Source organism: Globicephala melas, chromosome 5 (genome assembly GCF_963455315.2).
Source record: "Globicephala melas chromosome 5, mGloMel1.2, whole genome shotgun sequence".
NCBI lineage: Eukaryota > Metazoa > Chordata > Mammalia > Artiodactyla > Delphinidae > Globicephala > Globicephala melas.
This window is the reverse complement of record NC_083318.1, coordinates 18,311,169-18,338,822: the sequence shown is the minus strand read 5'-3', so window position 1 is coordinate 18,338,822 and position 27,654 is coordinate 18,311,169. Positions and strand designations below refer to the sequence as shown.

The 27,654-nt window shown below is 37.2% G+C and overlaps 1 protein-coding gene across 2 annotated transcripts in view; it reads left to right on the top strand.

The window, feature by feature from the left end:
• AFG2A (AFG2 AAA ATPase homolog A) overlaps positions 1-27,654 on the top strand; it is a 348,748-nt gene that overhangs the window by 259,527 nt on the left and 61,567 nt on the right. The window contains exon 15 of one of the 2 annotated variants that reach the window (XM_030863905.2): positions 25,566-25,730. The exons of the other annotated variant lie outside the window; for it this stretch is intronic. Coding sequence (XP_030719765.1) covers positions 25,566-25,730 — 165 coding nt within the window. The remainder of the gene's footprint in view (positions 1-25,565; positions 25,731-27,654) is intronic. 2 annotated transcript variants of the gene reach the window in all.

Sequence of the window (27,654 nt, the reverse complement as noted above, 5' to 3'; positions counted from 1 at the left end):
CCTATGGGTTTATTTATATTTAAATATTATAAAAATTGATGTTTACATGTAAGGAAGTTTCCACTCCTTTTCAGCCTTATGGAGAACTTTTAAAAGAGTGAATTTTATAGAGATATTGGAGGGATTAATTGCACTATTTTCAGTTTTCCTCTGTAGTGTATCAAAAAGCAGATTCACTTTTTTTTTTTTTTTTTTTTGCTGTACTCAGGCCTCTACTGTTGTGGCCTCTCCCGTTGCGGAGCACAGACTCCGGACGCACAAGCTCAGCGGCCATGGCTCACGGGCCTAGCCGCTCCGCGGCATGTGGGATCTTCCCGGACCGGGGCACAAACCCATGTCCCCTGCATTGGCAGGCAGACTCTCAATCACTGCGCCACCAGGGAAGCCCCGCAGATTCACTTTTTACAAGAGGAAGAATTAGGATTGGTTCTACATAAATACTGTTTTAGCTTTGTAAAAGGGCTCTTTAAAAGAAGTGGGTGAAGAATATATCATTCTAGTAAAAGAACTTAAGTGTGTGTGTGTTTGTGTGTGTGTTGAATTATTTTTGTTCTATTTTCTTCCCTCTTTTGTGCTCCTCATCAAGTACTGCCATTTACTATGGTACATTCTTCCTAAACACCTGCTGTCAAATGCATCAAGTCTTTTCTTGCACGGTGCTACGGGTTTCTACAGAACTGAGCAAGCCCAACATTAGACAGATAGCCTACAGACTGATTGATTTATTTGTTTTAATACAAACGCATGCTCAGATGTTGTCATACAGAAATCCTTTTTAGAAGAATTATTTTTCAAAGAACGAAGAATGTTGTAACCCTAGCACCTAACCCTGTGCCTGGCACATAGTAGATACTCACAAATGTTTGTGGAATTGAACTGTTCTGTGAAGTCTCAAACTGAATAGTCTCAAACTCCCTCAACTCTACGAGTAACTGAATATTTTAAATAGCTACAATATGAATTGAAATGTTTAAAAAGCATTTCCAGCAGTTGAAAAGTTGTATCATATTATAGGATCCAGATTTTAATTTGGCAAGTATTGTTCTCTTTGCAGAATACAAAACAAATCTATATAAAAGAAATCCTGCTTTATCTTTCTTTGCAAAATGGGAGGGCATTGTCAAAAGGGGGAAATGTCTAATAATAAGTTGAAAACTTTGGGCAGTTCTACTTGAAAGATACCTCTTAAATTGTGCTTTGCAGGTTCACTGCCTCTGTTATTATTATGTTCTAATGTAAGACCTCAAGATTGTATTCTCTTCCTAACTGGAAGCTGCACTTCATTCCTGTGCTGCCTCCACACTGCGGCCAGAATTATTTGTTTCCTTAAACAGAAAATTGAGCCTGTCTTTCTTCACGTGATTACAAACCGTTCACAATTTCCTATGGACCACGATGAGATAAAGACCAAAGTCCTTGGCATTACCCACTATATGTAATAATATCATACCTGTAGAGGGTATTTGTTTGCTTGTTTGTTTGTTTGTTTTACTTCATCTATCTTCATAGTCCCATGTTTCCAAGAAGCCTCCACCAGTGCTTCCCAAACTTCTCCATGATATGTCACACATGGTAATAATAACCAGACAAAATTGCTGTCTGACTGCCTAGGGCCTCTGGCTTCTCTGGGCTCCTGGCCTTCCTGAGAGCTGAAGGAAGAAATATCCTTAACACACCTGTAATCCATTCCTGGTGCAACTGTTGCAAAGGTGCAACAGTAAACCTTTTGCCTTCCCAGAAATGGTTTGTACATTGCTGCACCCTTAATTCTTTGGACATAGTATTTACTCTGCCTTTCTCACCTTCTCAACCTGGTAAATATCCCCTACTTGCCATGTAAGGCCCATCTCATTTGGATCAGGGTAATGTTTCTAGATTTTTTAAGGCAGTTTGAAATTTCTCACTTCCAAAGTCTTAAATCAATTAATCTTGACTCTTGGAACTTCTCACTTTCCATTGTCTGAATCAGTTGTAATAAGTATAACTTCACTAATAATGATTTTATGTTTTAAAAATACAAATAAAATTTTTATTTCCTTGGATTTTTTGGAAAGATTCTTTCCCACATAGATTATATTCTCCATGGTTTCAAATACACCCATCTCAAAAGGGTTACTTATTTAAAGTATGATGTGTGTAGTACAACTATATATCATTACTACTTAGTTATACTACAAAATTAAAAGATCTCAAATTATTTCTTATGAAAAGATTTACTGAGCTAAAAGCTATAAGAAAGGAATTATGAAGATTGGTTAGAACCTATTGCTTATTTTAAGTGTAATTGACTTCTAACACATTCCTGTCAACTCTTTCTGCCTTTCTAAAATGTTTTGTATATGCATTAGGTAAATATGGCTGGTTTTATCTCATCAAATGAGTGGCTTTTAGTATCATAGCATCCATCAAGTTGCAATTTTATTCTCAACTCATCCTTAAATTATTAATTAACACTTATTAAACATTTTGTCATCTTTTCTACTGCTGTCTTAGCCCATTGATTAAGACTTACTGTATTTAATTCTTTGTATGTTGACTTTTCTCCACTTTTAAAGTGTAAGTTCTTAAAGGTTAGATCCGAGTCGTATGCTTGTTTGTATTGCTCATAGTTTGTATTGCTCAGAGTGCACAAAAAAGTAACTCAAGTTGGTGTTTTTAAGTTACTTTTAAAATATCACATGGGTAGTTAAAATTTTGTTATTCAGATTTTATGTAAAATCTGTTTCTCTTTTCTGATTTCTATTCAGCAGGTATTTCCCCCAACTTAAGTACAATTTATATACTTTCTCATTGCCCTAAAAGCTTAATTACCAAGTAATATAAGGCAGAGTGTTCCTTGCAGGGGCTTGCATGGTTTTTGCTAAATACTGCTTATTTTATTGGTCTCTAAAGCTATTCTTCCTTCAGTCTAATTATACTTTTAAAGATTAAGAAATTTCATAGAAGATGTTAAGAAATAGTGTTCCTGAAACATTAAGAATTTCAAGACTTAAAAAGATAGTAGCTAAAGTGAAATAAGCCAGACAGAGAAAAACAAATACCATGTGGTATCATTTATATGTGGAATCTTAAAAAAAAAAAGCAGATTTCATAGAAAGAGAATAGAATGGTGGTTGCCAGGGGCAATGGAGGTGGGGGGTATGAGGACATGTTGGTCAGAGGGTACAAACTTTCAATTATAAGAAAGTTTTGAGGATTTAATGAACAGCATTGTGACTAAAGTTAGTAATATGGTATTATACAGTTGAAATTTGCTGAGAGTAGACCTTAACTGTTCTCACCACACACACACACACACAAAGAGTTAACTAAATTTGAGGTGATGGATATGATCTTGATAATAATTTCACACTGTAAATGTATATCAAATCATCACATTGTACACTTTAAATATATACAAGTATATTTGTTAATTTTCCTCAATAAAACTGGAAATAAATAAATTTAAAGATAAAAGCAAAATTCAAAGATATAAAACATTTCTGTACCAGCAAATTGGACAACCTAGAAGAAATGGACAAGTTTCTAGAAACATACAGGCTGCCAAAACTGAGTCAAGAAGAAGCAGATAATTTGAACAGAACAATCACTAGAAATGAGATAGAATCTATAATAAAAAAAAAAAAAAAGACAAAACAAAACTCCTTGCAAACTAAAGTCAAGGACTGGACGACTTCACTGGGGAATTCTACCAAACACACGAAGAAGAATTTATACTTATCCTTCTCAAACTATTCCAAAAATTGAAGAGGAGGGAACACTCCCAAATTCATTCTGTGAAGCCACCATCACCCTGATACCAAAACCAGACAAAGACACTAGAAAAAGGAAAATAACAGGCCAGTATCTTTGATGACTATAGATTCAAAAATCCTCAACAAAATATTTACAAACAGAATGCAACAGTAATAAAAAGGATCATACACCATGATCAAGTTGGTTTCAGTCCAGGGTCACAAGCATGATTCAACATACAAAAATCAGTTAACGTGATACACCACATAAACAAAAGGAAAGACAAAAACCACATGACCATCTCAATAGACACAGAAAAAGCATTTAACAAAATTCAACATCCATTCATAATAAAAATTCTTACCAAAGTAGGCATAGAGGGAACATATCGCAACATAATAAAAGCCATTTTTGACAAACCCACAGTCAACATAATACTCAAAGGTGAAGAGCTGAAAGCCTTCCTGCTAAATTCAGGAACTAGACAAGGATGCCCACTCTCCACTTCTATGCAGCATAGTACTGGAAGCCCTAGCCACAGCAGTCTGACAAGAAAGAAGAAATAAAAGGTATCCAAATTGGAAGGGAAGAGGTAACACTCTCACTATTTGCAGATGATGTGATACTCTATGTAGAGAACCCTAAAGTCTCCACACAAAAACTATTAGAACTGATAAACAAATTCAGCAAGGTAGCAGGATACAAGGTTAACATACAGAAATCTGTTGCATTTCTTTACACTAGCAATGAAATATCGGAAAGAGAAAGTAAAAAAAAAAAAAAAATCCCATTTAAAATCACGTCAAAAATAAAATAAAATACTTGGTAATAAACTTATCCAAGGAGGTGAAAGACCTATATGCTGAAAACTATAAAACATTGATAAAGGCAGTTGAAGATGATTCAGAGAAATGAAAGCTATCCTATGCTCTTGGATTGGAAGGATTAATATTGTTAAAATGGCCATATTACCCAAAGCAATCTACAGATTTAATGTGATCCCTATCAAAATAGGGACATTTTTCACAGAACTGTAACAAATAACCCTAAAATTTACATGGAACCACAAAAGACCCAGAATTAATTGCCAAGGCAATCCTGGAGACATAACCCTTCCAGACTTCAGATTATACTGCAAAGCTACAGTAATCAAAACAGCGTGATTGGCACAAAAGCAGGCATATGGATCAATGGAACAGAATAGAGAGCCCAGAAATAAACCCACACACCCACAGTCACTTCATCTATGACAACGGAGGCAAGAAGGTACAGTGGAGAAAAGACAGTCTCTTCAACAAGTGGTTCTGGGAAAGCTGGACAGTTACATGTAAATCAATGAAATTTTAACACTCCCTCACACCATATACAAAATAAACTCAAAATGGTTTAAAGAAGTAAATATAAGACATGACGTGTAAAATTCCTAGAAAAACATAGGCAAAACATTCTCTGACATAAATCGTAGCAATATTTTCTTAGATCATTCTCCCAAGGCAAAAGAAGTAAAAGCAAAAATAAACAAATGGGACCTAATCAAACTTAAAAGCTTTTGCACAGCAAAGGAAACCCTCAACAAAATTGAAAGACAACCTATGGAATGGGAGAAAATATTTGCAAATGATGAGACCGACAGGGGCTTAATATCTAAAATGTAAAAACAGCTTACACAGCTCAATATCACAAAACAACCCAGTCAGAAAATGGGCAGAAGACCTGAATAGACATTTTTCCAAAGAAGACATACAGATGGCCAACAGGCACATAAAGAGATGCTAAACATGGCTAATTATTAGAGAAATGCAAATCAGAAAACACAAAAAACGTTTCCAGGGCTTCCCTGGTGGTGTAGTGTTTAAGAATCCACCTGCCAATGCAGGGAACATGGGTTCGAGCCCTGGCCCGGGAAGATCCCACATGCCGCAGAGCAACTAAGCCCGTGCGCCACAACTACTGAAGCCCGTGCACCTAGAGCCCGTGCTCCACAGCAAGAGAAGCTACCGCAATTAGAAGCCCACGCACCGCAACAAAGAGTAGCCCCCGCTCGCCGCAACTAGAGAAAGCCTGCGCACTGCAACGAAGACCCAGCGCAGCCAAAAATAAATAAATAAATTTATAAAAAATAAACACACACACACACACAGAGCTAGGATCCCACATTTAAAAAAACATTTCCAGAAGTCAGCTATGTTCTCTAGGCTGAATAATGTGTATCCGCAACATGAAAAGATTTAATAAATACAAGCATGTTCTAGGGCCTCCTCTCTTAATGATTCCTTTATCAGATTCCTATTGAAGAGAGCAAGCCTATTTCTATAACTTATCCCTTCTCTATTACGAAAGGGCTATGAATTGAGCATTTCAGAGACTATGATAAGAAGCAGGAAGAGGCAAGTAGAGACTTGTTAAATAGTAATACTGTTTAAACATTGAAATATAAATATAAATCAAGAATCTGTATTTTAACCTGACTTGTCTACCATTATTCTAACCTCGTGGTTTTAGAACATTTATTCGTTCATTCATTTAAAGAACATTAATGTCTACCATGTGCCAGGTATTAGGATCCAAAGATAACTGGCGTTCCCTATATTCAAGGAGCACAGTCAAATACTGGAATAATTATACAGGAACAGGAACAGTGATAATAGCATCTAAATTGAAGCATGCATGCCATGTGCCAAGCACTGTGCTGAGCCCTTTATAGAGATTATGTCATTCAATTCCTAGGGTCATCCTCTGAGTAACTAGTACTGTTAAGGATTTTAAGGTACCAAGGGGTTTAAATGATTTATCTAAACACACAGCTAATACATGATGGAGCTAGAATTTTAACCCAGTTAGGCTGATTCTTTTGCCCTCACTTTTTTTTTTTTTGACATTTATAAAATTTATTTTGGTAAAATATTAATAACATAAAATTTACCAATTTAGTCATTTTAAAATGCACAGTTAGGTGGCATAAAATATATTCACAGTGCTCTACTACTACCACCATCCATCTGCAGATATTTTTCATCTACAGATCTTTTTCCATTTCCCCTAAATAAACCTCCATACACATTAAACAATAATTTTCCATTCCCCCACTTGGTGTGCTTCCACCTTTTGTGTATTGTGAATAATGATACTGTGAACATGGGTGTACAAATATCTATTAGAGTCCCTGTTTTTAATTATTTTGGGTATATACTCCAAAGTGGAATTGCTGAATCAAAAGGTGTAAAAGTCAATTTAAAATTTTTTTCACGACCACCACATCGTTTCCATAATGGCTGCCCATTTTACAATACATTCAAACCAACAGTGCACAAGGATTTTCTGTATATCCTAACACTTGTGATTTCCTGTGGTTTTGTTTTAATGATAATGGATGTACATGGTATCTCATTGTGGTTCTGACTTGAAACTCCTTAGTGATTAGTAATGTTGAAAATATTTTCATGCGATTATTAGCCACTGATACATCTTTGGAAAATTCATGTCTTTTGGGCATTTAAAAAATCTGATTGTTTCATTGTTGAGATGTAGGAGTCATTTATATATTTGGATATTAACCCCTTATCAGATATATGATTCGATGGTGTCTTTGGTGCACCTTAAAAAAATATCTATTTATTTCAGTTTATCTGTTTTTCTTTTGTTGCCTGTACATTTGGTGTCATATCAAAGAAATTATTTCTAAATCCAAGGTCATGAAGGCTTTCCTATATTTTTTAATAGTTTAACTGTTTTAGCTCTTATGATTAGGTCTTTGATCCAGCTTAATCATTTTTTTAATAAAATGTAAGGTAAGGATCCACCTTCATTATTTTCCATGTGGATATCCAGTTTCCTCAATAAGATTTGCTGAAAAGACAGTCCTTTCTTCAATGACTGGTCTGTGTATCCTTTTCAAAAATCATATATGACCACATTAGTGAGGGCTTTATAAGGGGCTCTCCATTCTGTTCGATAGGTTTATGTAACTCTCCTTGGATAAGTAACACAGTGTCTTGATTGATGTAGGTTTTTAGGAAGTTTTGAAATTTGGATGTGTGAGTCCTCCAACTTGTGTTCTTCTATAACAAGATCGTTTTGGCCATTCGGGGTCCCTTGAAATTCGTTATGAATTTTAGTCTTCTAACTCTACAAAAAATGCTATTCTCACATTTGAATCTGTGGATTGATTTGTATAGTTTTGACATCTTAACAAAATTAAATCTTCCAATCTTTGAACATAGATGTCTTTCCATTTATTTGTGTCTTCTTTAAATTTTTCAATTTTGCCCTCACTTTTAACCTGTATGCCAAATTACAAGTTATATAGTACTCAGAAGAGTTATAGAACGTTGTATAAAAGAGAAGACTTTTAAGCTGAAACTTGAACAAGAGGCGAAGCTTACCTGATAGGCTATGAGATAAAAGCATTCAGAGCAGAGAGAGAATTATGTGTGAGAGCAAGGATGCAGAAAGCAGCATGGAGTTTGGCTAACTGTGAGTGTTTAGAGTTCTTAGAGCCACAGGGTGAAAAAGGAAAAGTGGCTGCAGATAAGTTGGGAGAGTTACACCAAAATTACAGAAGCTTGAAATACTATACTTGAATTTGACTTTTTCCCTTGAGGTGCCCTTAAATGGTTAGAAAATAGGAAGTTACAGTATTTGCAGTTACAGTGATCAGTTTAGTAGTGATGTAGATAGAGAGGGAGAAGAAGGAAAGAGTAAGACTGCAGGCAGGAAGAACAACTAGCAGGGTAGTTATGGTATTCTAGACAAGAGATTATGTTGGCACGACTTCACTGAGTAAACATGTATTGAGTGCCTTGAATGTGCTATTGCTGAGTTTACATTGTTGAATAAAAAAGTATGATACCTGCCATTACATACTGCCGACAATCTATTGGGAAAGACAGACAGGAAACAAACAAATATATAATAAAGAAGATAGAGTAGAAGTAACAGTTTCAAGAGAGATTTAAGAGGTAGAATTAACCACACCTATTAATCAGTTGAATTTAGAGTGAGAGAGATACCTAAAGTCTAGGGTTTCTTTGAAATAAATCAGAGCTGTTACCAAGGATCCACCTCTCTCCCTAGTTTCTGGAACTGTTTTCTCCATGAATCATGATATATTGATATGTTTTCATTAGGGTAAAATGTAAAGGCTCAGTGCTGCTTTTCTTTATAGAAGAAAGACATTCCCTGCACTCACATACACACCCTTGTTGATCATTTTATTTATTTCTTTTAAAGGGGGTAGGAAAATTATGTTTTCTGAACACCAACCTATGCCAGACACAGGGCTAGATGATCTACATACATCATTTCCCATAATCCTTCTAAAAGCCTTGTTGATCATTTTAAATGAATGAGAGCCAATGGAACCTGATTTTTCAAAGTGTCTGTTTTAATGCTTTGGTATGAACAAGTATTTCTCTGCTAATTAGATTAGGACATTGATAGAATATAAAATTACAAATGTTGAACTTCAGAATTTATAAAAAAAGAAAAGGTAGCCCTTTAACTGTGGTAAAGGTAGCCCTTTAACTGTGACCTTTACAAAATGAACTGAGTTCATTTTGTAAAGGTCAGACGAAGAAAAGGTAGTAGTATTAGTTTAAGTAGTGTAACTACTAAAATTGTAATAACACATTTTCAGTAAAGATCATATGATGGAATCAGGCATTGCCTTGAGTAAGATAATATATGGAATTGGGTCTAGAAGGCCCATTTAAAAGGTCACCTAATACAGTAATTCTTACTGTGAGGTGCGCAAGCAGATTTCACTTGAACTCAATGGAATTATTTGCAGAATCGTGTGGGGATGTTTTCCATCTTGTATATTTTGAGGAAAATTCTTGTCAGAAGTATATAGGCCTCTCTGATTAAAGAACCACCATCATTTTCACACATGAGGAAACTGAGGCTGTGAGAGGTATAGAGACTTCCCCAAGGTCCTCTTGAAAAGGCAGTTTGCCCGACAGTTTTTAAAATAGAGTTAATGTAAGACTGCAGTGTCTATGACCTTGCGGCCAGAAGCGTTCAGGGTATTAGGAAGCCTGGGCTTGTTTCTTCATTAGAATTGTCATATGGTGATTTTAAAATATCAGAACATGCCATCATTCAGAATACATTCTTTCACCCTAATATTGCAGAACAGTATCTTTAAAGAAATTCTAGGAAGGGTGTTAACTCATTCAGGATTTTACAGGAAGGAAAGCTCTTTCCTACCTTTTTTTAAGCTAACTTTCACTGGCAAGATCAAGCCAGAAAAAGCCTAGCTGGCTGATGGCCCAGACAAGGTTATAATCGTTCAAGTGTCCTCAACCTGCATTGCCCGGGGACAGCTACAACTTGGGGGGGCAGGGGGGGGCACAGATGCATGCTGAGTGTTGTTCCAGTGACTTAGATGATGTGTGCGCTCTATATCCTTTGCTGTGTTGTTCTTGCAGCTATTAGAAAGGAAATTTTAAAATAGCCTAGAATGACTAGTTTTCCCAGAAAGGTGAAAAGGATAACCTCAACTTTAAAAAACTAATCAAGCCATTCGCAGCTGTATCCCCAGCAGCTAAAACAGAGCCTGGCACAGAGTAGCTGTGTAATAATTTTTTTGATGAAAGAAATATTTAAATTTATTGTGTTACCTGTGTCATATTTCAGAACAAGAATTTTTTTTTCTTTGTCCATTGATACTGAGTATCATATTGTACTGGCAAGATAGTAAAGTAGAAAAGGTATGATTCAATATTCAGAGACCTCCTGATTTCAGTTCAATTTCTGTCATTTATTGCATGATCTTGGGCCTCATTTTCTTTTTCTTAACGGGGGTATATCTAATTCACAGAATTTAGAGTCATATTAAATGAAATACACTATGTGAAAATTGCTTTATAGATTCTTAAGAGCTATATAAATATTAATGTTATTCATCTTAGATAATATTTTTAATAATTTGAAAAAATATGTTTACTGGTATCATCCTAGTTTCCTAAATCCTGTATATATTTGTTTTAGGTAGGGAAGAAGTGATCCCCATGATTGAAATGCAGTTTTGAATTCTATGATAAAGTACATTTCAAGGAAGATGATCTTGCATCATTTCTACCTAATGAACTAATGTTAGGTATGGGGAATAGTCTGAAAATAATTAAAGCATTCATTTTTAAACAAAGGCACTGTGTTTACTATGCACTTGTTAATTGATTTTTGCTGGCTAATTTGTACATGACTTAAGAATTAATAGATATTTGATAAACGCTCAGCATGTTCTAGGTATTGTGATATGTGCAAAAAGTATACAGCAGCATTTTTCAAAGTGGAAATGTAATGTTAGCTTTTGAGATGTTCTGTGATTAGAATGTGGGTTAGAATTTCTATCTGCTCTGCAGCTCTCTCTTGGAGATTTTTCATATCCATTAATATCGGCTCCAAAAATTCCTGCATATAGAAACCTGTTTAATTTTGTTTCTACCCAGTGTCTCCCTAACTTATTTTAACAAGAAAATCCTTTTTTTCATTATATCTGCTAACATTTACCCAAGCATTTTATGAGACACCTGTATAAGATATATGGTATGGACTCCATGAGTTTTAACGTTCTGTTTGGAACTCTAAACATAAATATAAGGTAATTTTAAAAAAAGAGGGAGAGAGTCCAAGAAGATAATCTTTTTAGATAGAGAAGATCTGAAAACATCTCTAATGCCCTTAAGTTTACTGATGTATAACACTGAGAACCTAACAAATGCAAGTTTAAACAACTTTATTTAGTTATAATTTACACACAATAAACTGCATCAACTTAAAGTGTACAATTCAGCTAATTTACATATATACTATATGTGAACCTGTGAAGCGACCTCTGCAATCCAGATGTAATAGAACATTTCAGTCAACCTAAAAGGTTCCTTTTGCTCCTTGGCAATCCATCTTTCCCTCTACCCTAGGCTCCAAACAACCACTTGTCTGCTTTTTGTATAGATTAGATTGAATTTTTAAGTATCTTATATAAATGGAATTTATAGTATGTATTTTTCAATGTCTGGCCTCTTTAACTCCGCACAATGATTTTGAGACTTGTGCATGTTATTGAGTGTATCAGTAGTTTTTCTTTTTTATTGCCGAGTGGTATTCTATTATATATAAATACATATTTTGTTCATTCATGAAATGGTAGACATTTGGATTATTTACAGCTTGGGGCTATTGTGAACAAAGCTGCTATGAACATCTATGTACAGATCTGCATGGCTATACGTTTTTGTTCCTCTCAGATAAATACCTAGTAGTAGAGTAGCTGGGTTGTTATGGTGGGGAACTTTCTAAGAAACTGCCAGTTTTCCAAAGTAGTTGTACTGTTTTATGTTCCCATTAAGAGTGTAAAAGTTCTAGTTTCTCCATATCCTTATTCAGTCTTTGGTGTTGTCAGTGTCTTTAGTTTTAGTCATTGTTATGAGAAGGTAATGATATCTCATTGTGGCTTAAATTTGCATTGATCTGATGACCAATGATTCTGAGCAGATTTTTTTTTTAATTTATTTATTTATTTATTTATTTTTGGCTGTGTTGGGTTTTCGTTTCTGTGCGCGGGCTTTCTCTAGTTGCGGCGAGCAGGGGCTACTCTTCATCGCGGTGCGTGGGCTTCTCATTGTAGTGGCTTCTCTTGTTGCAGAGCACAGGCTCTAGACCTGCAGGCTCAGTAGTTGTGCCTCACGGGCTTAGTTGCTCCGCGGCATGTGGGATCTTCCCAGACCAGGGCTCGAACCCATGTCCCCTACATTGGCAGGCAGATTCTTAACCACTGCACCACCAGGGAAGCCCCTGAGCAGCTTTTTACTCAACACTTACTTGCCAACCCTATAACTTCTTGTATCTGAATCTGTTCAGATTTTTTTGCCTACTTTCTATTGGGTTGTTTATTTTCTTATCACTGAATTTTAAGTGTTCTTTTTATACTTGGATACAAGTTTTTTGTCAGATATAACTATTGTGAATATTTTATCCCAGTCTGTGGCTTGCCTATTTATCTTCTTAAAGGTATCTTTAGAAGAGAAGAAGCGTTTATTTTTATAAAGACCAGTTTATCAATTTTTTTCGTTTATACTTCTAGAAGTTTGTAGTTTTACCTCTTACACTGAGATTTATGATCCATCTCAAGTTAATTTTTGAGTATATAGGGTGAGGTAGGGGTCAATGTTCATTTTAAAAATATGAGTATCTAGTTGTTGAGCATCATTTCTTAAAATACTTTCCTTTCCTCATTGAATGCATTAATAATAAAAATCAATATGAATTCCTTATTCTGTTCTATTAATCTTTTATTTCTGTCTTCTAGACCTTATTACACTATCTTGTTTCTCTATTAGCGTTGTAAGTTTTGAAGTCAGGTAAGTCCTTCAACTTTGTTCTTTTTTTAGGTTGCTTTCACTATTCTCAGTCATTTGCATTTCCATATAAATTTTATAATCAGTTTGTCACTTTTTAAAAAAGTCTTTGTGTAATTTTGATTGGAATTGCATTGAGTCTATAGATAAATTTGGAAAGAAAGAATATCTTCATAATTCTGAGTCTTCCAATGAACATGGTATATCTCTCTGTTTAAATAGGTCTTGTTTAATTTCTCTCAACAGTGCTCTGTAGTTTTCAGTGAAGCATTCTTTTGTTATTTTTATTCCTGTCTTTTATATTTTTTATATATTTCCATAAATTGGATTTTTTAAACTTCATTTTCTAGTTAGTTTGCTGCTTAATACATTTTTTCTAGTATTAAACTTGTATCCTGTAATCTTGCTATTAATTGTTTTGTAGATTCCGTAGGAGTTTTATATAAACTCTCATGTTATCTACAAATGAGGATAGTTTTACTTTTTACTCTTCCAAGTTCTATACTTTCTTCCCCCCATACCCTCCCTACTCTGGTTTCACCTTATCGCAAAGGCTAGTATCTCTATTATAATGTTTGGTGAAAGTGGTGTTTTTTACCTTGTTCTTGATCTTAGGTATAAAACATTAAATACTTTGACAATTATGATGTGATGTTACCTGTAGGTTTTTTTATTTTATTTTATTTTACTTTTATTTATTTATTTATTTTTGGCTGTATTGGGTCTTCATTGCTGTGTGCAGGCTTTCTCTAGTTGTGGCGAGCAGGGCTACTCTTCGTTGAAGTGCACGGGCTTCTCACTGTGATGGCTTCTCTTGTTGTGGAGCACAGGCTCTAGGCACACGGACTTCAGTAGTTGCAGCACACAGGCTCAGTAGTTGTGGCTCACGGGCTTAGTTGTTCCGCGACATGTGAGATCTTCCTGGACCAGGGATCAAACCCATGTCCCCTGCATTGGCAGGTGGATTCTCAACTGCTGTGCCACAAGGGAAGCCCTACCTGTAGGTTTTTGTAATACCATTTATTATATTGAAGAAGTTCCCTTCTGTTCCTAGTTTGCTGAGAGTTTTCTTTTTTTTTTTTCTTTTTTTTTTTTTTAACATCTTTATTGGGGTATAATTACTTTACAATGGTGTGTTAGTTTCTGCTTTATAACAAAGTGAATCAGTTATACATATACAAATGTTCCCATATGTCTTCCCTCTTGCGTCTCCCTCCCTCCCACCCTCCCTATCCCACCCCTCCAGGCTGTCACAAAGCACGGAGCCAATATCCCTGTGCCATGCGGCTGCTTCCCACTAGCTATCTACCTTACTACGTTTGTTAGTGTGTATATGTCCATGACTCTCTCTCGCCCCGTCACAGCTCACCTTTCCCCCTCCCCATAACCTCAAGTCCATTCTCTAGGAGGTCTGCGTCTTTATTCCTGCCTTACCCCTAGGTTCTTCATGACATTTTTTTTTCTTAAATTCCATATATATGTGTTAGCATACTGTATTAGTCTTTTTCTTTCTGACTTACTTCACTGTGTATGACAGACTCTAGGTCTATCCACCTCATTACAAATAGCTCAATTTCGTTTCTTTTTATGGCTGAGTAATATTCCATTATATATATGTGCCACATCTTCTTTATCCATTCATCCGATGATGGGCACTTAGGTTGTTTCCATCTCCAGGCTATTGTAAATAGAGCTGTGATAAACATTTTGGTCCATGACTTTTTGAATTATGGTTTTCTCAGGGTATATGCCCAGTAGTGGGATTGCTGGGTCATATGGTAGTTCTATTTGTAGTTTTCTAAGGAACCTCCATACTGTTCTCCATAGTGGCTGAACCAATTCACATTCCCACCAGCAGTGCAAGAGGGTTCCCTTTTCTCCACACCCTCTCCAGCATTTATTGTTTCTAGATTTTTTGATGATGGCCATTCTGACTGGTGTGAGATGATATCTCATTGTAGTTTTGATTTGCATTTCTCTAATGATTAATGATGTTGAGCATTCTTTCATGTGTTTGTTGGCAGTCTGTATATCTTCTTTGGAGAAATGTCTATTTACGTCTTCTGCCCATTTTTGGATTGGGTTGTTTGTTTTTTTGTTGTTGAGCTGCATGAGCTGCTTGTAAATTTTGGAGATTAATCCTTTGTCGGTTGCTTCATTTGCAAATATTTTCTCCCATTCTGGGGGTTGTCTTTTGGTCTTGTTTATGGTTTCCTTTGCTGTGCAAAAGCTTTGAAGTTTCATTAGGTCCCATTTGTTTATTTTTGTTTTTATTTCCATTACTCTAGGGGGTGGGTCAGAAAGAATCTTGCTGTGATTTATGTCATAGAGTGTTCTGCCTATGTTTTCCTCTAAGAGTTTGATAGTTTCTGGCCTTATATTTAGATCTTTAATCCATTTTGAGCTTATTTTTGTGTATGGTGTTAGGGAGTGTTCTAATTTCATTCTTTTACATGTACCTGTCCAGTTTTCCCAGCACCACTTATTGAAGAGGCTGTCCTTTTTCCACTGTACATTCCTGCCACCTTTATCAAAGATAAGGTGTCCATATGTGCATGGGTTTATCTCTGGGCTTTCTATCCTGTTCCATTGATCTATCTTTCTGATTTTGTGCCAGTACCATACCGTCTTCATAACTGTAGCTTTGTAGTATAGTCTGAAGTCAGGGAGCCTGATTCCTCCAGTTCCTTTTTTCGTTCTCAAGATTGCTTTGGCTATTCAGAGTCTTTTGTGTTTCCATACAGATTGCGAAATTTTTTGTTCTTGTTCTGTGAAAAATGCCAGTGGTAGTTTGATAGGGATTGCATTGAATCTATAGATTGCTTTGGGTAGTAGAGTCATTTTCACAATGTTGATTCTTCCAATCCAAGAACATGGTATATGTCTCCATCTATTTGTATCATCTTTCATTTCTTTCATCAGTGTCTTATAGTTTTCTGCATACAGGTCTTTTGTCTCCTTAGGTAGGTTTATTCCTAGATATTTTATTCTTTTTGTTGCAATGGTAAATGGGAGTGTTTTCTTGATTTCACTTTCAGATTTTTCATCATTAGTATATAGGAATGCCAGAGATTTCTGTGCATTAATTTTGTATCCTGCTACTTTACCAAATTCATTGATTAGCTCTAGTAGTTTTCTGGTAGCATCTTTAGGATTCTCTATGTATAGGATCATGTCATCTGCAAACAGTGACAGCTTTACTTCTTCTTTTCCAATTTGGATTCCTTTTATTTCCTTCTCTTCTCTGATTGCTGTGGCTAAAACTTCCAAAACTATGTTGAATAAGAGTGGTGAGAGTGGGCACCCTTGTCTTGTTCCTGATCTTAGTGGAAATGCTTTCAGTTTTTCACCATTGAGGATGATGTTTGCTGTGGGCTTGTCGTATATGGCCTTTATTATGTTGAGGAAAGTTCCCTCTATGCCTACTTTCTGCAGGGTTTTTATCATAAATGGGTGTTGAATTTTGTCAAAAGCTTTCTCTGCATCTATTGAGATGATCATATGGTTTTTCTCCTTCAATTTGTTAATATGGTTTATCACATTGATAGATTTGCGTATATTGAAGAATCCTTGCATTCCTGGAATAAACCCCACTTGATCATGGTGTATGATCCTTTTAATGTGCTGTTGGATTCTGTTTGCTAGTATTTTGTTGAGGATTTTTGCATCTATGTTCATCAGTGATATTGGTCTGTAGTTTTCTTTCTTTGTGACATCCTTGCCTGGTTTTGGTATCAAGGTGATGGTGGCCTCGTAGAATGAGTTTGGGAGTGTTCCTCCCTCTGCTATATTTTGGAAGAGTTTGAGAAGGATAGGTGTTAGCTCTTCTCTAAATGTTTGATAGAATTCGCCTGTGAAGCCATCTGGTCCTGGGCTTTTGTTTGTTGGAAGATTTTTAATCACAGTTTCAATTTCAGTGCTTGTGATTCGTCTGTTCATATTTTCTATTTCTTCCTGATTCAGTCTTGGCAGGTTGTGCTTTTCTAAGAATTTGTCCATTTCTTCCAGATTGTCCATTTTATTGGCATAGAGTTGCTTGTAGTAATCTCTCATGATCTCTTTTATTTCTGCAGTGTCAGTTGTTACCTCTCCTTTTTCATTTCTAATTCTATTGATTTGAGTCTTCTCCCTTTTTTTCTTGATGAGTCTGGCTAGTGGTTTATCTATTTTGTTTATCTTCTCAAAGAACCAGCTTTTAGTTTTATTGATCTTTGCTATTTCCTTCATTTCTTTTTCATTTATTTCTGATCTGATTTTTATGATTTCTTTCCTTCTGCTAACTTTGGGGTTTTTTTGTTCTTCTTTCTCTAATTGCTTGAGGTGCAAGGTTAGGTTGTTTATTCGAGATGTTTCCTGCTTCTTAAGGTGGGCTTGTATTGCTATAAACTTCCCCCTTAGAACTGCTTTTGCTGCATCCCACAGGTTTTGGGTCGTTGTGTCTCCATTGTCATTTGTTTCTAGGTATTTTTTGATTTCCTCTTTGATTTCTTCAGTGATCACTTCATTATTAAGTAGTGTATTGTTTAGCCTCCATGTGTTTGTATTTTTTACAGATCTTTTCCTGTAATTGATATCTAGTCTCATGGCGTTGTGGTCAGAAAAGATACTTGATACAATTTCAATTTTCTTAAATTTGCCAAGGCTTGATTTGTGACCCAAGATATGATCTATCCTGGAGAATGTTCCATGAGCACTTGAGAAAAATGTGTATTCTGTTGTTTTTGGATGGAGTGTCCTATAAATATCAATTAAGTCCATCTTGTTTAATGTATCATTTAAAGCTTGTGTTTCCTTATTTATTTTCATTTTGGATGATCTGTCCATTGGTGAAAGTGGGGTGTTGAAGTCCCCTACTATGAATGTGTTACCGTCGATTTCCCCTTTTATGGCTGTTAGTATTTGCCTTATGTATTGAGGTGCTCCTATGTTGGGTGCATAAATATTTACAATTGTTATATCTTCTTCTTGGATCGATCCCTTGATCATTATGTAGTGTCCTTCTTTGTCTCTTTTAATAGTCCTTATTTTAAAGTCTATTTTGTCTGATATGAGAATTGCTACTCCAGCTTTCTTTTGGTTTCCATTTGCATGGAATATCTTTTTCCATCCCCTTACTTTTAGTCTGTATGTGTCTCTAGGTCTGAAGTGGGTCTCTTGTAGACAGCATATGTAAGGGTCTTGTTTTTGTATCCATTCAGCTAATCTGTGTCTTTTGGTGGGAGCATTTAGTCCATTTACATTTAAGGTAATTATCGATATGTATGTTCCTATTCCCATTTTCTATATTGTTTTGGGTTCGTTATTATAGGTCTTTTCCTCCTCTTGTGTTTCTTGCCTAGAGAAGATCCTTTAGCATTTGTTGTAAAGCTGGTTTGGTGGTGCTGAACTCTCTCAGCTTTTGCTTGTCTGTAAAGGTTTTAATTTCTCCATCAAATCTGAATGAGATCCTTGCTGGGTAGAGTAGTCTTGGTTGCAGGTTTTTCTCCTTCATCACTTTCAGTATGTCCTGCCACTCCCTTCTGGCTTGTAGGGTTTCTGCTGAGAGATCAGCTGTTAACCTTATGGGGATTCCCTTATGTGTTATTTGTTGTTTTTCCCTTGCTGCTTTTAATATGCTTTCTTTGTATTTAATTTTTGACAGTTTGATTAATATGTGTCTTGGCGTATTTCTCCTTGTATTTATCCTGTATGGGACTCTCTGTGCTTCCTGGACTTGATTAACTATTTCCTTTCCCATATTAGGGAAGTTTTCAACTATAATCTCTTCAAATATTTTCTCAGTCCCTTTCTTTTTCTCTTCTTCTTCTGGAACCCCTATAATTCGAATGTTGGTGCGTTTAATGTTGTCCCAGAGGTCTCTGAGACTGTCCTCAGTTCTTTTCATTCTTTTTTCTTTATTCTGCTCTGCAGTAGTTATTTCCACTATTTTATCTTCCAGGTCACTTATCCGTTCTTCTGCCTCAGTTATTCTGCTATTGATCCCATCTAGAGTATTTTTAATTTCATTTATTGTGTTGTTCATCGTTGCTTGTTTCATCTTTAGTTCTTCTAGGTCCTTGTTAACTGATTCTTGCATTTTGTCCATTCTATTGTCCATTCTATCTCCAAGATTTCGGATCAACCTTACTATCATTACTCTGAATTCTTTTTCAGGTAGACTGCCTATTTCCTCTTCATTTGTTAGGTCTGGTGCATTTTTATCTTGCTCCTTTATCTGCTGTGTGTTTTTCTGTTTTCTCATTTTGCTTATCTTACTGTGTTTGGGGTCTCCTTTTTGCAGGCTGCAGGTTCGTAGTTCCTCCTGTTTTTGATGTCTGTCTCCAGTGGCTAAGGTTGGTTCAGTGGGTTGTGTAGGCTTCCTGGTGGAGGGGACTAGTGCCTGTGTTGTGGTGGATGAGGCTGGATCTTGTCTCTCTAGTGGGCAGGTTCACGTCTGGTGGTGTGTTTTGGGGTGTCTGTGGCCTTATTATGATTTTAGGCAGCCTCTCTGCTAATGGGTGGCGTTGTGTTCCTGTTTTGCTAGTTGTTTGGCACAGGTTGTCCAGCACTGTGGCTTGCTGGTCGTTGAGTGAAGCTGGGTGCTGGTGTTAAGATGGAGGTCTCTGGGAGATTTTCGCTGTTTGATATTATGTGGAGCTGGGAGGTCTCTTGTGGACCAGTGTCCTGAAGTTGGCTCTCCTACCTCAGAGGCAGAGCCCTGACTCCTGGCTGGAGCACCAAGAGCCTTTCATCCACACGGCTCAGAATAAAAGGGAGAAAAAGTAGAGGGAATTAGTAGGAGTATGAGGAAAGAAAGAAGGAAAGGAGGGAAGGAAGGAGGGAAGGAAGGAAGGAAGGAAGAAAGAAAGAAAGAAGCAAAGAAGGAAAGAAGGCAAGAAGGAACGAAAGGAGGGAGGGAGGGAGGAAGGAAGGAAGGAGGGAAAGAAGGAAAAACAGAAAGAAAGAAGATACAGTAAAAATAAAATAAAGTATAATAAAGTTATTGAATTAAAAAATTCTTAATTAGAAAAAAAAAAGGGACGGATAGAACCTTAGGACAAATGTTGGAAGCAAAGCTATACAGACAAAGTCTTACACAGAAGCGTACACATACACCCTCACAAAAAGAGGTAAAGGGGGAAAAATCATAAATCTTGCTGTCAGAGACCACCTCCTCAATTTGGGATGATTCGTTGTCTAAAGGAGGGAAGGAAGGAAGGAAAGAAAGAAAGAAAGAAAGGACGAAGGTAAAGTATAATAACGTTCTTAAAATTAATTATTAAGAAAAAAATTTTAAGAAAAAACCATGGACGGATAGAACCCTAAGACAAATGGTGGAAGCAAGACTATACAGACAAGATCTCACACAGAAGCATACACATACACATTCACAAAAAGAGGAATAGGGAAAAAAATCATAGATCTTGCTCCCAAAGTCCACCTCCTCAATTTGGGATGATTGGCTGTCTATTCATGTATTCCACAGATGCAGGTACATCAAGTTGATTGTGGAGCTTTAATCCGCTGCTTCTGAGGCTGCTGGAGAGATTTCCCTTTCTCTTCTTTGTTCTCACAGCTCACAGGGGCTCAGCTTTGGATTTGGCCCTGCCTCTGCGTGTAGGTCGCTGGAGGGCGTCTGTTTTTTGCTCAGACAGGACGGGGTTAAAGGAGCCGCTGATTCGGGAGTTCTGGCGTACTGAGGCCGGCGGGGAGGGAGGGGCACGGAATGCGGGGCGGGCCTGCGGCGGCAAAGTCCAGCGTGACCCTGCACCAGCCCGAGGCCCGCCGTGCGCTCTCCCGGGGAAGTCGTCCCCGGATCCCGGGAACCCGGCAGTGGCGGGCTGCACAGGCTCCGCGGAAGAGGGGAGTGGAGAGCGACCTGCGCTCGCACACAGGCCCCTTGGTGGCGGCAGCAGCAGCCCCAACGTCTCCCGCCCGCCTCTGGGGTCCGCGCCTCCAGCCGCGGCTTGCGCCCGTCTCTGGAGTCCGCGCCCTCAGCCGCGGCTCGCGCCCGTCTCTGGAGTCCGCGCTTTCAGCCGCGGTTCGCGCCCGTCTCTGGGGTCCGCGCTTTCAGCCGCGGCTCGCGCCCGTCTCTGGGGTTCGCGCTTTTAGCCGCGGCTCGCGCCCGTCTCTGGAGTTCCTTTAAGCAGCGTTCTTAAACCCCTCTCCTCACGCACCAGGAAACAAAGAGGGAAGAAAAAGTCTCTTGCCTCTTCGGCAGGTGCAGGCTTTTCCCCGGACTCCCTCCCGGCTAGCTGTGGTGCACTAACCCCTTCAGGCTATGTTCAAGCCGCCAACCCCAGTCCTCTCCCTGCGCTCCGTCCGAAACCGAAACCCGAGCCTCAGAGCCTCAGCTCGCAGCCCCGCCCGTCCCGGCGGGTGAGCAGACAAGCCTCTCGGGCTGGTGAGTGCCGGTCGGCACCGATCCTCTGTGCGGGAATCTCCCCGCTTTGCCCTCCGCACCCGTTGCTGTGCACTCCTCCGCGGCTTCGAAGCTCCCCCCTCCGCCTCCCGCAGTCTCCGCCCACGAAGGGGCTTCCTAGTGTGTGGAAACTTTTCCTCCTTCACAGCTCCCTCCCACTGGTGCAGGTGCCGTCCCTATCCTTTTGTCTCTGTTTATTCTTTTTTCCTTTTGCCCTACCCAGGTACGTGGGGAGTTTCTTGCCTTTTGGGAGGTCTGAGGTCTTCTGCCAGCCTTCAGTAGGTGTTCTGTAGGAGTTGTTCCACGTGTAGATGTATTTCTGGTGTATCTGTGGAGAGGAAGGTGATCTCCGCGTCTTACTCTTCCGCCATCTTCCTCCAGATCCTGAGAGTTTTCTTATTTTGAGTAGATCTTAAACTTTGTCATTTGTTTTTTCTGCACATATTAAATGATCATATTGTTTTTCTCCTTTATTCTGTTTACTGTGGTGAATTATATTCATTGGATTTTGAGTGTTAAACTAACCTTGCATTCCGGGGATAATTCTTACTTGGTTATGATGATTTATCCATTTTATATATTGTTAGATTCTATTTGCCAATGTTTTTAAAGGATTTTTAGGTCTATATTTATGAAGGTGTCATTAATCTGTAATCTTCAATTTTTGTAGTATCTTTGTCAGGTTTTGGAGTTAGTATTATGCTGGCTTTATAAAACAAGTTGAGACGTGTTCCCGTCTCTGTATTCTAAAGTGATTGTATAATTTTGATGTTATTTCTTCGTTGGTAAAATTCAGAAGGGAAATCATATGGGCTTGGATTTTTCTTAACACATTTTTGACTGGAGACGTATTAACAGCCACAGGCGTTAGTTTCTGCAAAAATCCCCTGGTCAATAATGTGTTAGTGGAAAGGTTGGTTACGGTGGATTCAATTTTTTGATGAGTTCAGTTTCATTTTTAAAAATAAATGTAGGGCTATTCTGATTTTCTGTTTCATTTTGTGTCCATTTTGTACCTGAATTTTTCAAGAAATTTGTTTCTTTTTATCATCATAAAGTTGTTTATAATATTCTATTATTATCCATTTACTGTCTTTAGGATCTGTAGTGATAACCCTTCTTTCATTTCTGATGTTGATGATTTGTTCTCTCTATCCTTGTTCAGTCTAGCTAGAATTTAATCAATTTTTTAAATCTTTGTAGAAAACTACACTTGCCTTTGATTTTCTCTCTTGTTTGTTTCCCATTTCATTGATTTCTGCTCTCATGTTCATTATTTCCTTCCTGTACCTACTCTTGAAACTTAGGTCATTGCTTTTAGACTTCTTTCCTACTATAAGCATTTAAAGTTATAAAATTGCCTCTAAGCACTGCTTTAACTATATTCCACAAATCTTCATACGTTAGATTTTCATTATCATTCAACTTGAAACATTTTCTCATTTCCTTTGTGATACCTTCTTTGACCCATGGTTTATTTAGAAGTATGTTGTTTAATTTCCAGTGTGTTTGGGGTTTTCCTCTATGTCCTATTTTTATTCATGTCTAACTTACTCTTCTCATAGAGTTCTACTCTGTATGATTTCAGTCCTTTTGAATTTGTTGAGTTTTGTTTTATGGCTTATCATATGGGCTGTCTTGGTGAATATACCAAGTGTACTTGAAAAGAATATGTGTTCTGCAGTTGTTGGGCATAGTGCCCTATAAATAAATATCAATTAGGTCAAGATGATTGATGGTCTTGTTAGATCCTCTCTGTCTTACTGATTTGTTTTCTAGTTCCATCAATGCTAAGAGAGGAAAGTTAAAATCTCCTATTATGATTGTGGAATTATATATATTTATCTTTTTAAACCTGTCAATTTTTGCTTTATATATGTTGAGGCTCCGTTATTAGGAACATATGTATTAAGAAATATGAAGGTTCCGAGACTTTACCCTATTTGAAAGCTAACAAGTTAGTCTGCCACAATTTCATAGAATCTGGCAAAAGGCTTGAGACCCCTGAGTCAGAGACAGAGGACAGTTTATTACTCACAGAATATCATCATTTTTTCACCAGTTCCTTAAGAACTAAGTCCCACAGAGCAACCATATGAGGTTTCAATGTTTGTATTTTCTGTAATGTTTAATGTATGGCCCAGCTACATTTTCAGGATTTGGAGGTTTGTTGTTCTTGTTGTTTTAGTTTTTATAATTGAAAGAGGTTCATGTCTAAGTTCTTATCTTCCTTACTTTCTGTATTCTATCACATCTTCTTTCTGGATACTTCATATTCATAAGTACACATATAGAAATGTGCTGTTTTTCACTGTTTATAAGTATCTCCTAAATATTCAAGGAGTGCTGTTTCTGATTATGCCAGCAAGAAGAGTAATTTTTTTGGAGATGGAAGGAGTCTACATTTTGGGGGTATATCATTTCTAATCCTTTTGATTTCTTCCTGAAGATTCAATTTTCCATCTCATGTCATTTCCCTTCAACCTAAAGAACTTCATTTAGCATTTTCTGTAATGCAGATCTACTGGAAACAGATTTCCTTGGTTTTCTTTTATCTAAAAATGACTTTATTTTTCCTTCGTTATTGAAGAGTACTTTCACTGGGAATAGAATTCTGGGGTGACATTTTTATTCTTTCAACACTTTAAAGATGTTGTTCTACTGGTTTCTGCCCTCCATTGTTTTAATTGAGAGTCATTGGTGATTCAAATCATTGTTCCCTGTATTCACTCTGGCAGCATTTAAGATTTTATCTTTGCTTTTCAGCAGTTTGACTATAATGTGTTCATGTATGGTTTTCTTTGTATTTATTTTGTTTGAAATTCACTGAGCTTCTTGATTTTGTGAATTTATGGTTTACCAATTTGGGGGAATTTTCAGCCTCTTCTTCAAATATTTTTTTCTACCCCATCTTCTCTTTTCTTTCCTTACTGGACTCTTATTAGACCTTTTTTTGTCCCACAAGAATGATCTTTGCTTGTAAACCTTACCATTTCACCTTCCTACTTAAAACCTTCCAGTGGCTTCTCATTGCAAATAGAATGCAGTCCAGACTCTTCACCATGTTGTTTAAGACCTCATAATCTGCCTGTGACTATCTCTCTAACCTCATTTCCTATGTCTTTTCATTTTATTCACTGTTTCTACCACAGTGGGTTTTTTCTGTCTCTGGAACATGCCAGTCATCTGTGCCTTTGTACTTGAGGTTTCTTTTACCTTGAATGCTCTTTCCCAGATCTTTGTATGGGTGTCTCCTTTGGATATCTGCATAAGTTACCTCCTCAAAGAGGCTTTCTCTGACTACCCCAACTAAAAGCTGCCCCATCCCCTCAAAGCACACACAGATACGTGCACACTTTTGACCCATATCTCTCTTAATAGCTTTATGGAGATATAATTTACATACCATAAAATTCATCCACTTAAAATATAGAATTCAAAGGTTATTAGTATATTCACAGACGTGTAACTCTCACTATAGTCAATTTTACACTTATCTGTCTTATTCGTGCTGTTTCCTAGTACCAAGAACAAACTCTGGTGTATAGTACCGCTCAATAGTTTTTTCTGAATAGATGACTTCATTAGCTCTAAGATAGTTCAGGCATTCACCTTCGATAAATATTAGGGAAGTGCATTTGACTGCCATCAGCTCTAGAAATATTCTTTGATCTGAGCTATGTTATTTTGTGGGATCTCTGAAAACAGCTTAACCCATATTTGAAGAGTTATTGCAGGAAGTTACCAAAAAAAACCTTTTGATATGATGAATGCAAGTCATATACACATTTCCTTAAAAGACAATAGTCGTCTTTTACTGACCTGACAGTTGCTGAGGAGCAAAAAGCCTTTCAGAAATCCTGTTTTTCTATTTTCAAAAGTACTCTGACATTGTTTATTTGTTTGAATCTTTGAAATAGACTTTAGAATCTCTAGTACTTGTTTTATTTACTAATTATGATAATAGTGAGATATTCATGAGATTCTGGGCATCCTCTTTCCTTGGGTTCCTTCATATGGAATATCAATTCTGAGCTTGGTTAATCTTTGTTGCCCCTTCTTCTTTATAGGCCTTGATGCGGCCTGGAAGAATTGATAGAATCATCTACGTGCCTTTACCAGATGCAGAAACAAGAAGGGAAATATTTAACTTGCAGTTTCACTCTATGCCAATCAGTAATGATGTTGATCTGAATGAACTCATCCTCCAAACAGATACATATTCAGGAGCAGAGGTAAGATAGTTCCCCTTAAAATACCTTGGTGGGAAGAAAGCAGTGCCTTGGGGTCATTAGCAAAGAAAAGCTTGCTTGATGCCAGCTGTTTTAAATAACTGTGTATTAAGTAATCTTAAAACAGGAAATATACTACATTGACTAAATTAAATTGCATTTTACCTGGCCTCTATTATATTTAAATTGTTTTTACCTGGCTTATCTATTTCTCAAAATGTAGTCTTCAGAGAAGCAGCATAATATAGTGGAGAGAACACTGGACTAGAAGTAGAAGATTCTTCTTTTGGGGCTTTTTGTTTTTGTTTGTTTGTTTATTTTAACATCTTTATTGGAATATAATTGCTTTACAATGGTGTGTTAGTTTCTGCTTTATAACAAAGTGAATCAGTAATACATATACATATGTCCCCATATCTCTTACCTCTTGCATCTCCCTCCCTCCCACCCTCCCTATCCCACCCCTCCAGGTGGTCACAAAGCACCGAGCTGATCTCCCTGTGCTATGCGGCTGCTTCCCACTAGCTATCTACCTTATGTTTGGTAGTGTATATATGTCCATGCCACTCTCTCACTTTGTCCTACCTTACCCTTCCCCCTCCCCGTATCCTGAAGTCCATTCTCTAGTAGGTCTGCATCTTTATTCCCATCTTGCCCCTAGGTTCTTCTGACCATTTTTTTTTCTTTATTTTTTTTTAGATTCCATATACATGTGTTAGCATACGGTATTTGTTTTTCTCTTTCTGACTTACTTCACTCTGTATGACAGCCTGTATGACTTCACTCTGTATGACAGTCCATCCATCTCACTACAAATAACTCAGTTTCGTTCCTTTTTATGCCTGAGTCATATTCCATTGTATATATGTGCCACATCTTCTTTATCCATTCATCTGTTGATGGACACGTAGGTTGCTTCCATGTCCTGGCTATTGTAAATAGAGCTGCAATGAACATTTTGGTACGTGACTCTTTTTGAATTATGGTTTTCTCATTGTATATGCCCAGTAGTGGGATTGCTGGGTTGTGTGGTAGTTCTATTTTTAGTTTTTTAAGGAACCTCCATACTGTTCTCCATAGTGGCTGTATCAGTTTACATTCCCACCAACAGTGCAAGAGGGTTCCCTTTTCTTCACACTCTCTCCAGCATTTGTTGTTTGTAGATTTTTTCATGATGGCCATTCTAACCAGTGTGAGATGATATCTCATTGTAGTTTTGATTTGCATTTCTCTAATGATTAATGATGTTGAGCATTCTTTCATGTGTTTGTTGGCAATCTATATATCGTCTTTGGAGAAATGTCTATTTAGGTCTTCTGCCCATTTTTGGATTGGGTTGTTTGTTTTTTTGAAATTGAGCTGCCTGAGTTGCTTGTATGTTTTGGAGATTAATCCTTTGTCAGTTGCTTTATTTGCAAATATTTTCTCCCATTCTGAGGGTTGTCTTTTCATCTTGATTGTAGTTTCCTTTGCTTTTAAGTTTCATTAGGTCCCATTTGTTTATTTTTGTTTTTATTTCCATTTCTCTAGGAGGTGGGTCAAAAAGGATCTTGCTGTGATTTATGTCATAGAGTGTTCTGCCTATGTTTTCCTCTAAGAGTTTGATGGTGTCTGGCCTTACATTTAGGTCTTTAATCCATTTTGAGTTTATTTTTGTGTATGGTGTTAGGGAGTGTTCTAATTTCATTCTTTTACATGTAGCTGTCCACTTTTCCCAACACCACTTATTGAAGAGGCTGTCTTTTCTCCGCTGTATATTCTTGCCTCCTTTATCAAAGATAAGGTGACCATATGTGCATGGATTTATCTCTGGGCTTTCTATCCTGTTCCATTGATCTATGTTTCTGCTTTTGTGCCAGTACCATATTGTCTTGATTGCTGTAGTTTTGTAGTATAGTCTGAAAACAGGGAGCCTGATTCCTCCAGC